The sequence below is a fragment of the Populus nigra genome, chromosome 1, assembly GCF_951802175.1.
Source record: "Populus nigra chromosome 1, ddPopNigr1.1, whole genome shotgun sequence".
NCBI classification, from domain to species: domain Eukaryota; kingdom Viridiplantae; phylum Streptophyta; class Magnoliopsida; order Malpighiales; family Salicaceae; genus Populus; species Populus nigra.
Genome location: NC_084852.1, coordinates 15,185,634 through 15,198,680, shown reverse-complemented (window position 1 = coordinate 15,198,680; position 13,047 = coordinate 15,185,634). Strand labels below are relative to the sequence as shown.

The 13,047-nt window shown below is 36.8% G+C and overlaps 1 protein-coding gene across 2 annotated transcripts; it reads right to left on the bottom strand.

Annotated features, from left to right (window-relative positions):
• Window positions 1–231: 231 nt before the first annotated feature.
• Window positions 232–11,620, bottom strand: LOC133672122 (phototropin-1). Of its 2 annotated transcripts, none has more exons than XM_062092606.1 (24): window positions 10,947–11,620; window positions 9,119–9,812; window positions 8,845–9,027; window positions 7,999–8,090; window positions 6,715–6,988; window positions 6,358–6,583; window positions 6,183–6,253; window positions 5,657–5,763; window positions 5,222–5,271; window positions 4,988–5,092; window positions 4,678–4,737; window positions 4,502–4,591; window positions 4,231–4,307; window positions 3,896–3,980; window positions 3,524–3,604; window positions 3,247–3,350; window positions 2,976–3,025; window positions 2,268–2,374; window positions 1,954–2,079; window positions 1,308–1,359; window positions 1,030–1,142; window positions 776–916; window positions 585–690; window positions 232–488 (listed from the first exon to the last, which is right to left on the bottom strand). In XM_062092606.1, exons 2-23 carry the CDS (start codon window positions 9,796–9,798, stop codon window positions 589–591), a joined length of 2,976 nt encoding a protein of 991 aa, XP_061948590.1. In that variant the 5' UTR covers window positions 9,799–9,812; window positions 10,947–11,620; the 3' UTR covers window positions 232–488; window positions 585–588. The 2 variants fall into 2 exon arrangements, with proteins under 2 accessions (XP_061948590.1, XP_061948589.1); XM_062092605.1 differs by lacking the exon at window positions 10,947–11,620 and adding an exon at window positions 9,947–9,983.
• Window positions 11,621–13,047: the final 1,427 nt, after the last annotated feature.

The window sequence follows — 13,047 nt, the reverse complement described above, 5'->3', positions numbered from 1 at the left end:
TTCTTATTATATTTGAAAGGATTTTTTTTTTAATCAAGTTGTTTTTTTATCTTTTCATTAAAAATTATCAACGTATTTATTGAGTAAACACATCGCACTAAAGAGTGAGTTCCTATATCGCATGCCTTACTTTTACTTCAATTTTGTAATTATAGAGTTAGAAATTGTCAATGTACTATGAGCAGACACAGGATGCCTTATTTATACTTCAATTTTGTAAAATAGAGATAATGACCAAATATGTCTCTATTTATTGATTTATTTATTTTTAAAATATAATTTCAAGAGTGAAATACACATGGAACTGCTGCATGTTGCAATAAATCAGCACTCACATCATTACACGACCATATCAAAAACCTTAATAAGCAAAAAAGCAATCAAATCATTCATTGATAAAGGGAAAAGAAAGAAGATCAGAGGTGGTCTTCAGGGGCCAACCATCTTCTTCTCCTGAATACAAAGCGTTAAAATACTCCTCAACTCAGCTGGAAACAACGTGTTAAGAACTTGATTAGAAGAAGGGACATTATAAGACTACGACTACTATCTAGCAAGAAGCATGTGTATTGCAGAAATATCACCTCTTCAGAAGATATTTGTCTGTAGATCCTGCATTCCAGGATCCACAACTTTGGCTTCCTTTTCTTCTCCAGACTCCAAAAATGGTGCCTCGAGCTCAGGAGGATTCTGGGAATCCATGAATCTGTCAGTGCCTAAACTCTGCTACTCTAGGATACGAAGTGATACAAGGACAGGCTTGTTATTATCTTACCAAGCAGCGAACCAGTGCCCAGTTGACACCCTTGAAGAATGGATGCCGTTTAATATCATTCGCTCCTTCTCGCGAACCCAACCTGTTTTTGGGGTCCCTATGCAGCAAACGGTACATTAACTGCTTCGCGTTGAGGCTAACCTGCTCCATGACAAAGTTAAGAATTCTATGTTATTCTCCTTGTCGTAAATTCTTGTGCACAGTGACTAACGCTCCCATGAAGACATGCGCGCATACTCAACAAATTATCTCACCGGTATACTTCCAGGGAATTTGAGATCCTTGTGAAGAATGTTGGCGAATGTCTTTTGCCTGGTCTTTCCCCTGAATGGTGTGTATCCATAAAGCATTTCATATAGCAGAATTCCTGCGACCAAAAAGAGAATCAAATGAAAGAAGCTAGAGAGGAAGAATATTAAAATCCTGAAAGCTACAGTTTTTCCAAATTCAATGTCTAATTGATCGAAGCATAATGATGGACATGGCATCAAACATTTAAGACATTTCAAAGATCAAAGTGGTAGATAATTACCTAGAGCCCACCAGTCCACGGCACTGGTATGGCCTGCCCCAGTTATGATTTCCTGCAATGACAGAAGATAATTCAAATTCTGTAAAACAGAAGAGAAGAAAAGCATACACATGAAAAGAAGTAATAAAACCTACATACAACTTTAAAAAAAAAAAAAAGAACAGGAAAACTGTCCATTGGTAGGACATTAGAAGACAAAAAATGAAAAAATCTCTGTTTTCAGAATTCAGTGACTGATCCTCAACCAAACCATGGTTTAAACCCTTCAAAACTAAAATTTTCTGTTCACATGAAAAAAGTTTTGGCTTTCAGCATGACTGAAATACCAAACTGGAAGCAAGAGAATCTTGAAGAGCTGGAAGTCATTGTGCAGCTTATACTTATAGATTGAAAAGGGATTTGACTTCAAGGTTCATGCTGGTGACTTTGGACAAGTTATGAATGCAGTGCTGAAAAAAACAATAACAGAAAAAAAAAGAAATGAATGCTGCACATTGCTGCTTGCCCTCTCACTCCCTAAGGAATGAAAGTCCACATCTACCTCTGTCCAAAAAAACTAAAACACGAATAAGATCAAATATATATATATATATATATATATATATATATATATATATGAAAAGCAGGTTCAAGTAAGAAAACAAACCGGAGCTATATACTCTTCAGTTCCAACAAAAGAATTTGAAGCTCTCATTGGTTCAGCCATAAAGACTGGCGGCGCCTGCTGATGTTTACGGTGCCTTTTCTTTTCATTTGTACTTGGAATCAAGAGCTGAAGAGAGCATGAAAAAATTATTATGTTAATGTCAGTATTGAGTTACAGGTCGGAAAAAAAAAATCAGAACTGAGTACATACTCGAAGTAGCCAAAAAGAAAATTCTTAAACAAAACATTCTGAGGCATATAGAAATAGAAGAAATGATGTCAAGTGGGAAAAAGGATAAAGTGCAGCTGGGATACCTGGGGTTTGCAGGATGTTAAACATGATAGATCAAAATCTGTCAAGGCCACATGCCCATTTCTCTGAAGTAGAACATTCTCAGGCTTTAAGTCCCTGTAAATTATCCCTGCAAGAGAAACAGCAGAATTCAGTAATGAATGAAACCAAGGGAAGAACATAATAGCCTCGTAATCCTTTTATTTATTGGATTATAGTTTTGGAAATTATGTGACTCCAATATTCACTGAAAAGTTCCTAGCAGAAGACACTGCTTTCTCTAGACTCTTTATTCACCTAAGTTAAAATCACTCTTCTGAGTTTACTAGGAGAAAAGCTTCAAGAGCCAGGACAAAAATAGTTTAATATAACTGCTGATCAAGCAAGCCAAACCACATAGAAGAAGGGATATCTAGGAGAGGCAAATCAGAATAATACAAAAAAAATTCTATGCAACTCAAATTAGAAATTACGTTCATACTTCCAAATATATATTAGGGATAACGTAGGACACATCTCTATTTCCCCCTGGAGGAATCTTTAGAATTACCACTGCTTAGCTTGCTAACTTAGAACAAAAGGTAAAAGGGCAACGGAATGTTCTTGTACAAGTCAGGGCCATCATTCATATGGATTCAATCATCGCTTAGTGTCAGTTTTGGAAACTTCAAATATTAAATCAACTCAGTTCTTACAATAATTACATATTGATGATCAACTCAAATATCTACCTTGACAATGAAGATACTCCAATGCAATGACTACCTCTGCAGCATAAAATCTACAAAATCATAAAGAATTTGTCAGGTATTTCATAGTTATGAGTCCCAAAAGTGACTAGCCCCTTATGGACAGCACACGCATTTTCAAAATGATCTGTCCTCCTTTGGGAATAAAATCTGCATTTTATTGAACTAAATTGACAGTAATGAGTATCCAAGTTTCTTGCTTCATTTATAGTGAAATTGTTTTTACCATTATGAAACTATTCTTTGTTTTTACCTCACAGCATCTTCCTTCAGCACCTTCTTTGGCTGTCTGTCCAAAAGCAGGAAGAGCTCGCCACCAGGGCAGTAATCAGTTATCAGACAGATATGTGTTTTCGTCTGAAACATTATCATTAGAATTTTAATAATCTACATATGACTCAAGTAAATGAATCTTAAATACAGATTCAAATACAATCACAGGACAAGCACCTAAACTTTAATGTTCACCATTGCAAAGATTAGGCATTCTAGAAAAAAACTGTCAGTTCAACCCATGCCCATTGTCTAACCTGAAATGAAGCATACAACGCAGGAAGAAAAGGGTGGTCCAACATGTCAAGAATTTCTCTCTCTGCACAAGCTCTATGCACCTGCATTGAAAGACAGCATGAATGAACATCAGAGAATAACAATGACATGTAATTTATTGGCTAACAAGCAACTATAACACTCAGGACATTCAACTTATCCAAAGATACTCAAAACTTTAGAGTCATTAAAACAAGTTTGTGGAAACCAAAATGTCATAATCTAATTTTAGTGAAAAAATTATCAACTGTAAACATGAATTGCTGAATGTGAAGGAAAGTTAGCTAGTTGACCAGTAAGAATCGAGAAACTATAGATATCAAACGTCAACATTAAAGATAGTTAATAGTTACCTTATTGCGGTTGAGCATAGCAGCCTTGTCCATAGTCTTCATGGCAAAAAACTGACCAGTTCCATACAATTCTACCAAATGCACGCTGCGTGCCGATTGACAAGTCAGAAAACAATTTTCAAGATTAATTCAGCGTGAGTATAACAAGTGAAAATGATCTTGGTTAACAAAAAGACCGATTAAAAATCTATTTGAAAAGGCAAACTATCAGCAACACGTTTGTATGATTTCTTGCTACAGGTGCTGGAGATATACCAAGGGAATGGAAATCCCTCTACTATGAATCACACAAGTTCAGTGATCTGAGGATTCAGTACAAAAATGGAAAGACAAACCTGCCAGTGTCACCGGATCCCAAGGGCTTTACTGGCCTGAAATGCTTTAGGCCTAATTGTTCTCCACTTTCTAGAATCTGCAGATAGGTGAGCAAAAAAAAAAAAGAGAAAATTGGCATGTGCACATTGAAGAAAAATTGAAGTCCGACAATTTGCAGAACGATGCCAACGATTTGTATATCACGTCATAAAATCAGCTTTGGATCACTTGACAATGAGATTGTAATCTATTGTCATTGTTACACATATTCAAGGATCCAAAGGATAATACCTTTTGAATCGCTTTCCATGATGGGCTGTCCTTTCTGTGAGGCTTTGGATAAACCACTTTTGAATGATTTGCCCACAAATCTTCTGGTCTCTGCAGATAGGAGAACTTTTTGCTAGAATCAAATCACAAAAGGACTATTTAAAGATAGGATTACTTTTTGCCGTTTAGGGAGTTACCATATTAGCATCCGGAAGTTCTCTCACTGCGTCATCAACATTTTCTGCAGTTTGTTTCACCTGATAGTGGACACCAGTCCAGCTTGTTAGGGGAAAATGTATACCTCTAGAGAGACATTGTTAACGATGTGGATGAAATAAATGATCGTGACAATATTAAACCACTGCTTCTTCAGGAAATGGGAGGTGAAATTTTAGCATTCTTGAGCTTTGAAGTTTCAGAGAACTAATTTAACATGTATATTAGCAGTGTTGTTTGAAAATCTTAGCTTTACAGGGATTTAAACAGAGAAAAGAAGAGAATTTAGACCAGTTGTTCACTCTCTATAGCTGTTGCCTCTGGGATACTATTGGTACGTGGCTTAACATGTTCACTGCCATCTAATTGCACTCCAATAAAATACTGCACTTCTCCCTGTTCACAAGAAGATAAAGCTCATAAAGAACCTTTCACTTTGGATTTCCATGAGGGTTCATTTCATACAAATAGTGAATTACGAGATACAACATAACATTTTTTGGTTTGAAGATGCAGGTAATGTACCTTTTGGTCACGCATAGGCTGCAGATGGAACAGGTTCCAGAACTTCTTACCTGGATCAATTGTGGAAGGCCATGATTAACTTAAAGGGAAAAAAAATAAAAAATTACAGGTTTTCTTTTTATGATGTCAACAAGAACAAGGAGAGGTGTTCATTTCAGAATTAGCTTTACAGTAAAAAAATAACAATGAGAGAACCTAAGAAGGAATGTTCTCCAGATTTGTCTTGAAATGCTTTATACTTGATTAAATAGAACCGATCAATGTATGAAAATAAAGGAAGTAGCAAGACGCATAACAGCAGAACTATTCACTTTGCTTTGAAGGCATATAAATACTACCATGAGCATGTAAGAATTAATCTAATGCTACATGCTTTTGAGTTAGCTATCCATTCTGAAATGTCACAGAGAATTCAGACTGCAAAAGTTAGCTTACCACTCTTGGTATAGTTAATCAGCTGCACGGTGACATCTGTCTGGTTATCAATTGCTTTCCTTATTTTCCTCACAGTCGCTGGATCGGTTTCAGGCCCTTGCAAGAATCTACAAAATCAAAGCATGAAATAGATTGCAATATATTCATTTGCATTTCATTTTATTTATAGACTTTAAGAATGTTTACTGCACAAGTCTTCTTTTAATCCAGGGCACTGATGTGGTGTCAACCTGGCAGTATTAATGTCTCCTATGAGCATAAGGAAAAGGAGGAGGTGGAAGTCTAAGATTATCATCCAGCGTTAGTGAAAAGAAAGTCATGTTCGGTTTTCTCTGATTACGGACCTTCTCGATCATGCTCATAATGCTGTGAAGGAATGACTGATTTCGGTGAAAAAGGTCTGAGAATTTTGGGAACTCGGATAGGGTTAGTAACTTCTGGTTACAATTAAGAAATTAATCTAATGTTTTCAGATAAATTCAAACTAATCACAGCATTTCAGAAATGCATCAGTTCAGGAGCGTACCTGCAATTTCTTCCCAAGATTTCTTCACGACTGTACTCTGTAAGCTCTAAGAAGCTATCAGAGGCAAATATCTGAAAATTTTAAACAGTTAGGAAATTTATACATCTCAGTTTCCTACTACATCATTCAAAGATAAAGGCAAAATAGATGTATCTTGTTGAAGTAAGAATCTTACAATGGGATTATCAGGCAGCCTTGGATCAGTGATGACAAAGTTTTTCTCTATACGTTCAAGAGTGGTAGCGAGATCAATACCCTTTCTCATCTCCTTCTTCCTCACTTTGTCATCAAGGCTATCAGGCCTTGCGTCATCATCGTCGTCATCACTCTCAAAATCATCATCGAGAGTAATTCCAACATCAAAGCTCTCATCATTGGAATGAGTACTTTTTCTCATGAGACTAAATCGAATTACCAAACAATATATGTCAAATAGTAGAATAGGAAGATATGCCAACCAAAAAAAAAAAAAAAAAGAACGAATCGCATGCTGTTGTCTACTGCTACAATGGCCATCAAAAAGCAGTTATACCCCATGAAAGAAAGGCGGCTAGATTTTCTTGGTTTCTTTTCCGGCAACTCACTGATACGTTGCATTGAGTTTCGAGTACCCCCGTGAGAATTCCGTCTATTTGGAGCCACATTCTCCGAGTTTCGCCTTCCTATAGCTCCTTTTCTTTCCTCTTCTCCACCACCTTCTGATTTTCTCATCAACGGACGATTGGTTGATTCACTGAGTGCACGGGGTCTGTTCACTGCTTGAACAAGTTCTGTTACAGAACTTGTAGCCATTTCTTTTTGACGTGCTGCAAAGCAAGATATTGGTGTAGCTCAAATATACATAAGACAAAAAAATTGAGCTACCTAATCAAATGAAAAGAAAAGGTAAATCATACAATAAGTTATCTGCTTATTTGCGTATCAGTTTATACTTTCAAATGCCATTTGTTAAGGAGCCAACAACTTTGTTGCATTTGCGCAACTCAACCATATTTTTTCTGATATTTCATCAAAAACTCAAAATGAACAGGTTTAATATTAGTTATCACGTGGAGAATAGTTAGTCTTCCGAGCTGCTCCAGTAGTTGCAGCAAATTTACTCGTGTTGGACAGTTCACTAACGAGCTCAGGAAATAAAATGGAAGCTATTTTTGCCATCTAGAAAACAGAATTGGTTGCATACAGGGACTACTCTATTTTTTACTCGTGTTCGTAACAGCAGCAGTATGACTGCTCTACCTGAAGGCCTCCTATCAGTTCGATAGCAGCGAACTGAGCTCAAAACCATTTAAGAACATATATATGTGTCTTGTTTTCATTCGATGTTGCAGGAATTTGCATGTCTTTAGTTTTTGAGACTTGAATGTAATTATGCTAATTATCATAATCTTCTAAATCTTTTCCTTCTACCTCAGTCCTCAGGTATGGTATTTATCTTGATGATTACTTGACTGCAAAGGCAACTCCTCTCCTAAAAAAAGAAGAGAGTTGCTTTTGCAGTCAATTAATCATCAAGCTAAACAACAAGAAGCTAAGATTGGCTCCCTCATGATACCGAAACAAAATCTACTTTAGGAAGTTAAATAGTCTATGGATGTCAGCTAAAACACAGAATAGGGTTTTAACCTTCCTTTCAAAATCCCAAGAAAAGGGAGAAAAAAAAGAAAAAGTTTATTGTCATTATCTGAAGAGGCCATGAATCCTACTCCATGTCATGTCCAATGCTAGCCACTGAAGCAAGATCAACAATAATTGCGTGACATATAGTCGAATGAACAGTAATAATAATTGAAGGGAGATAAGAAGCTTAGAGTACCGTCATATCGGATCAAGGATCCAGGCAATCCATTGGGACGCAAGATCTTATCCTTGGACCCCTCAGTATGCTTGCTAACCTCCACTAGCATTCTGCCAATTAAGCAGACATAAGAACATGTAAACTAGCAAGATGATAGATATATCTACCATTTTAAATTAGTTGTCATATATTCTCCCCTCTAATTTTCATTTCAGACCTTCCCCCCATCAAAGGGGTCCAGAGTCCATCACTGTCAAGCATTGAATCTCAGTAGCAGGTGGCCATTAAGAGTATGGCTAGCTAAAACCCCAGTTGGCACATCAAAAACAATTTGAATTATTGAGTTGGGCATCTTATTCTCACGGGATGGGACGGTGCACGGGGCATTTCTTCTTCCTTTTCTACTCCTTACTTATCATGTTGCGTGTGTGGGATACAACCATGGTCCTAAATTCTAGATCTACCATTGCCATGTGTTTTATTAAACCCTTGTTGAACGACAAAGCTTAAAGCTAGAACATGTGCCAAGGTTGATTATTAAACTCGATAAAAAATATATATTATTTTATTTTTTCTAAAAGTAAAGTTAAAAGGGAATATTATTTTTTAAAAATAAATCAAATTAAGTTTTGATTAAATGAGTTCACTCTACTTAACCTCACGATTTGACTGAGTGAACTCATATTTTTTCCTGAGCATATAACCCTCATATTTCATGCATGCGCGTGCTTTCACTTGTGTGGTGATCTCGAAAACATATTAAAAAAATGTTAAATCTAAAACCTCATGGGTTTGGGATGTCACTTCTGATGATTACGACGATATAGGATAATTAATTTTAGAAAAGAAAAAGAAAGTAATTACCCAATGAATTTGAGGACTTTGCCAGAATCGTCCTTGATGGGTGCAATAGTAAGAAGGTTCCAAAAGGGAGAACCATCTTTCTTATAATTCAACAATCTCCCACAGTAAGTACCCTCTCCTCGTAAAGCCTCCCTAATTTTCGCTACATCTTCTGGGTCGGTGCCTGCACCCTGTAAGAACCGACTGGTCCAACCCACCATATTCATACACACATGATCATCACCATTAATACACCACTGATAAAAACCATTAGTACATTGAGAAATATGCTTACCAATTCCTGCCAATGACCTCCTTAGAGGTATATCCTGTCATTTTAAAGAAGCCAGCACTTGCATACAAGATTGGATAGTCTGGTTTTGTGGCATCTGATACCACAAATGTTTGTTGGAACGTGGACAGTGCATTTCTTATGTCTTCAGATACTCTTGGGATATTACTGTTGTTACTGGTCCCTCCATCATCTGATAACTCACCAGAATTTCTCACCGAGTTATTCGAGTCTCTTCTTGATGTACCCGGCTTTGCATTCGGGTCATCCCCACCCGAAGTTCGCACGCTAACCCCTTGTGGCTTGCCTGTCTCGTCGTCGGTCTTTAGCACCAGGCCCCACTCAGCCGCTCTTTTTGTTGCCACCCCAATTTCACCCGACAGTTGTTGTTTCGGTTTTTTCTCTTCTTGCTGGGATTGCGGTAGGGGTGGTGGGGTAGGGACCGGGTCCTTGAGGGCCATCCATGAGGTGGTGATGGGTGCTTCTTCGGGTTCGGGTTCATTTTTAGCACTTGAATCAACCCAGCTTTTCCAGGTGGGGTTTGGTGAACGAAATGCTGGGTTAGTGGGTCGGTTCAAGTAGGCATTGGAGGGGTTGAATACTTCAAGTGATCCCCGGGAGTCTCTTGGCAGTGGTGGCACGTTACCAGAAGATTGCTTGGATGACTTGTCCGTTGCTTCCATTTTATGACGACGACCTGCATGATGTATTAGTTGATGAAACAAACTAACACTTATATACTAATAAAAATATAATTCTCGATGTATTTAATATTTTTTCATATATAGATCCCTCATTTTCATTATGCTAAAAGATAGATATTGTGCATACCATGTGGAGCTAAATCCACCATATATAGAACTGTACATAGGGTATGAACTGGATTGACGACGACATGGAGTGCGATATCTCTAGCAACGCAAAAGTAATCTAAAATGAAACATCTAAACATGAGGTGACGAAGAAGTGTAGAGTCAATTGGGGAGGGTGGGGCTGGCAGGTCATGCATGTTCATCTACTTGTGCCGTTTTAACTCATGTCAGCTAGCTGAAGTCTAGTCACTATAAAGGAGAACCTTCATCCTTTTGGATTATTGCTTTTTTTTTTCTCCTCAACAACAACAGCAACAAGACACGGATAAACACAAACTTACTTTAGATGAATTAATGCAGTCTGGTCGATCAAGAAAATAACGGGAAAATTAACAAAATTGAATTTTTGGTGTCCGAAAAAACAAAATAATGTTCGGGTAGTTTGATAATTAATTACAGCTGTCTGTCTCCAGCAGCAGTCTTCGTTTGCTGGCCCGTGAGAGTGAGTGGTAGCTGAGGTGGCACAATATTCATGACAAAACACACAAGTTTTTGAGTTTGTGAAAACTGAGTTCAGAAACTTACAGCCACAGAATATTACTGTTTACTCTATTTTTATCAGAAAACGAAAAGAAAATTACCATGCAAAATTGTCACAAGGAAAACAACACTACGCCTTGAACTAAACCCGCTGGTAAATCAGCAGTCACTCGTGACCATGTCAATAATTGGACGTTGCACAGAAAATTGGATCAGCTAGCTAACAAATTTAGACAGAACAAGAAAAGAAAAGAAAAAAAAAAGGATTCTGAATTGATCGAACAAAAACAAGGACATATCCCAATATACAATTTAAAAAAAAACAAGAATTAAGTATTAGATTTTTCTGATGAAAATGTATAGCCAGCAGCAGAAAAGAGCACTGATATACTAGTAGTAAAAGCAATGAGAATTCTTGAACAGAAGATCGTTTGATTTGTGAGTAAGGATATGAGTAACCGTATGTAATGAGTGCGTACCTGGAGCTGATAATCCAAGTGTTTCTTCAATGTCTTGAAACTAACTAAAACTGCTGAACCTGGAGGTTGTATTTGTATATATAGTAATGATCATAGACAAGGAATGATTGTACTGAGAGTGTGGGAGAAACGACGAAAATAATTGAACAGAGAGAACTTTTAATGCAGAAAGGCCATGATAACACAAGGAATGATTGTCGAAAAAGCTTGGCTCTCCCCCATCCCTCGACAATTATAATTCACATGGCACTTGCTCGTACCCCTAGAGTTCTTACCCTTATTTTTTCCGCAAGAAACAGATCCTGTATGGGTCATATAATATTGTGAAACTTGCTACTTCTGTTTCTAGACAGCTAATCACTCGCACATCCCCGATTTCGGCTGTGCTATTTTTGCTTTTAAGGGAGGAAAGGGGCTGGCAACGAAAGCAGAAGCAGGATAGATGAGATGAGACGTCTTGCACGTTGGGGGTTGCAGCTTCTACCGACCGGGCTTCCTGGGACAATGCTTCTTCTCAGTCTTCGTGTCTCACCGGTGAAAAGTTTAGATCAGCATAGTCACGATTCTTGCAGCTGCTTTATGTCAGAAAAGAAAAACATGGTTAGCTATATATTTGTTTTATGAATTTTACCAAATAAATTGGATATAGTTTAGAGACTTGTCATAGTGGCACTTTTGTGTGCGTATTGAGGATAGGAAGGGAAAAAAAGAAGAAAAAAGTATGCCCTCTTGGGCATGGATATTAATTAGAGGTGGACATATGCCCAACTGTGTCAGGATATTTGCCCATTAACCAGTTGATATTATTGTCATAATTATCATGATAGTTATATATACGACCGACCGAGGAGGAATGAGTAAAAAAATCTGAAAAATCAATTAAATCTGAAGAAAACACATGGAAAAAGAACCCTCACAATATGTTTTGTACGTTTAAGGGTTTGGTTTTCTCTCATTAGTATTATTAAATTAACAAAAATAAAAATAAATGAGTGTAGTGTTTCATTGGACATCAAAATATTACTTAAACAATGTAAAACATTATTCATTACAATGTTCATTTGCACTGTTCATGAACAATTTTTATTTTTATTTTTATTTTTATTTTTTTGTAATTTGTCATTATAATTTTCAAAGTTTACAATTTGATTATAAAATTTTATTTCCATCACTTTATGGTAGTTGAAAAAAGAGAAAGAGGTGTTTAAAAGGTAGATGAGAGAAAAAAATCTTGGCTGGTCACATTCCACCCATAAAAAACACTAATCTTGGTGACACTAGATTCAACTTTAATATGAGAGTTTAATGTAGTGTAGATGGCTTTAGCCTTAAATCATACTAGAAAATATAGATCAAAATTCAAAAGGTATGTTTTAATTTGATTTTGAGTGTTTAGATTAATTAAAGTGTGTTTTGAGATTGAAAATGGTTTACTAGGTTTTTTTTATGTGTTTTTAGATGAAATAAATTGAAATTTAAGTTTTGAAGTCAAACACATTTAGATACTGATATTTTAATACTATTAATATTTGGCCTAACAGTTCTAGCAGGGAATTTCATGTCTCTGCACTTTAGGTTCGAACCTCAGTGTGTACGTTTGTCATCCCCGCGGTGTCTTACCTGTATACTGGGCTTACAGGGTATTCAGTGGGTCTGGGAATTAGTCGTGGTGTGCATAAACTAGCCTGGACACCTGGGTTATTAAAAAAAAAAAAACAGATTGCAGAGGATGGCATGAGCTTTAAAAAAATCATTAATGGTGTCTAAATTATCATTTCAAGTCCTAAGGCAATTGGACTTGACTCTCTTAGCCCCTCATCTTTTTTTTGTGTTACTAGCTACAAGAGTCACTTATCAGTTTGGTATTTGCTTAGCTACAGAAGTCACCTTCGGGTTAAAGGTGTTGTAAGAGACTAACAGGAGAGGAGTCGACATAATCTCCTTAACAGTCCCTTCAAACTCATGGATAATTATAGGACAGCATGAAGCTTGTCCTCTGAATAGAGAAAACAAGAATCCGTCAAAGCTTTTGTACGTAGTTACATCAAGATCCTTACGAGCAACCTTCTCCTAAACGAAATAAAAATCAATTTCCACATCC

Excerpts from the sequence above, each read along its gene's own strand:
- LOC133672122 (XM_062092605.1), bottom strand. The coding sequence starts at position 9,968 with ATGGTGGATTTAGCTCCACATG. Across the intron at positions 1,360-1,953 it reads CTGAAGAGTATATAGCTCCG|GAAATCATAACTGGGGCAGG; the intron begins GTTTGTTTTCTT and ends CTGTCATTGCAG. Across the intron at positions 691-775 it reads GGGCACTGGTTCGCTGCTTG|AATCCTCCTGAGCTCGAGGC; the intron begins GTAAGATAATAA and ends ATGGATTCCCAG.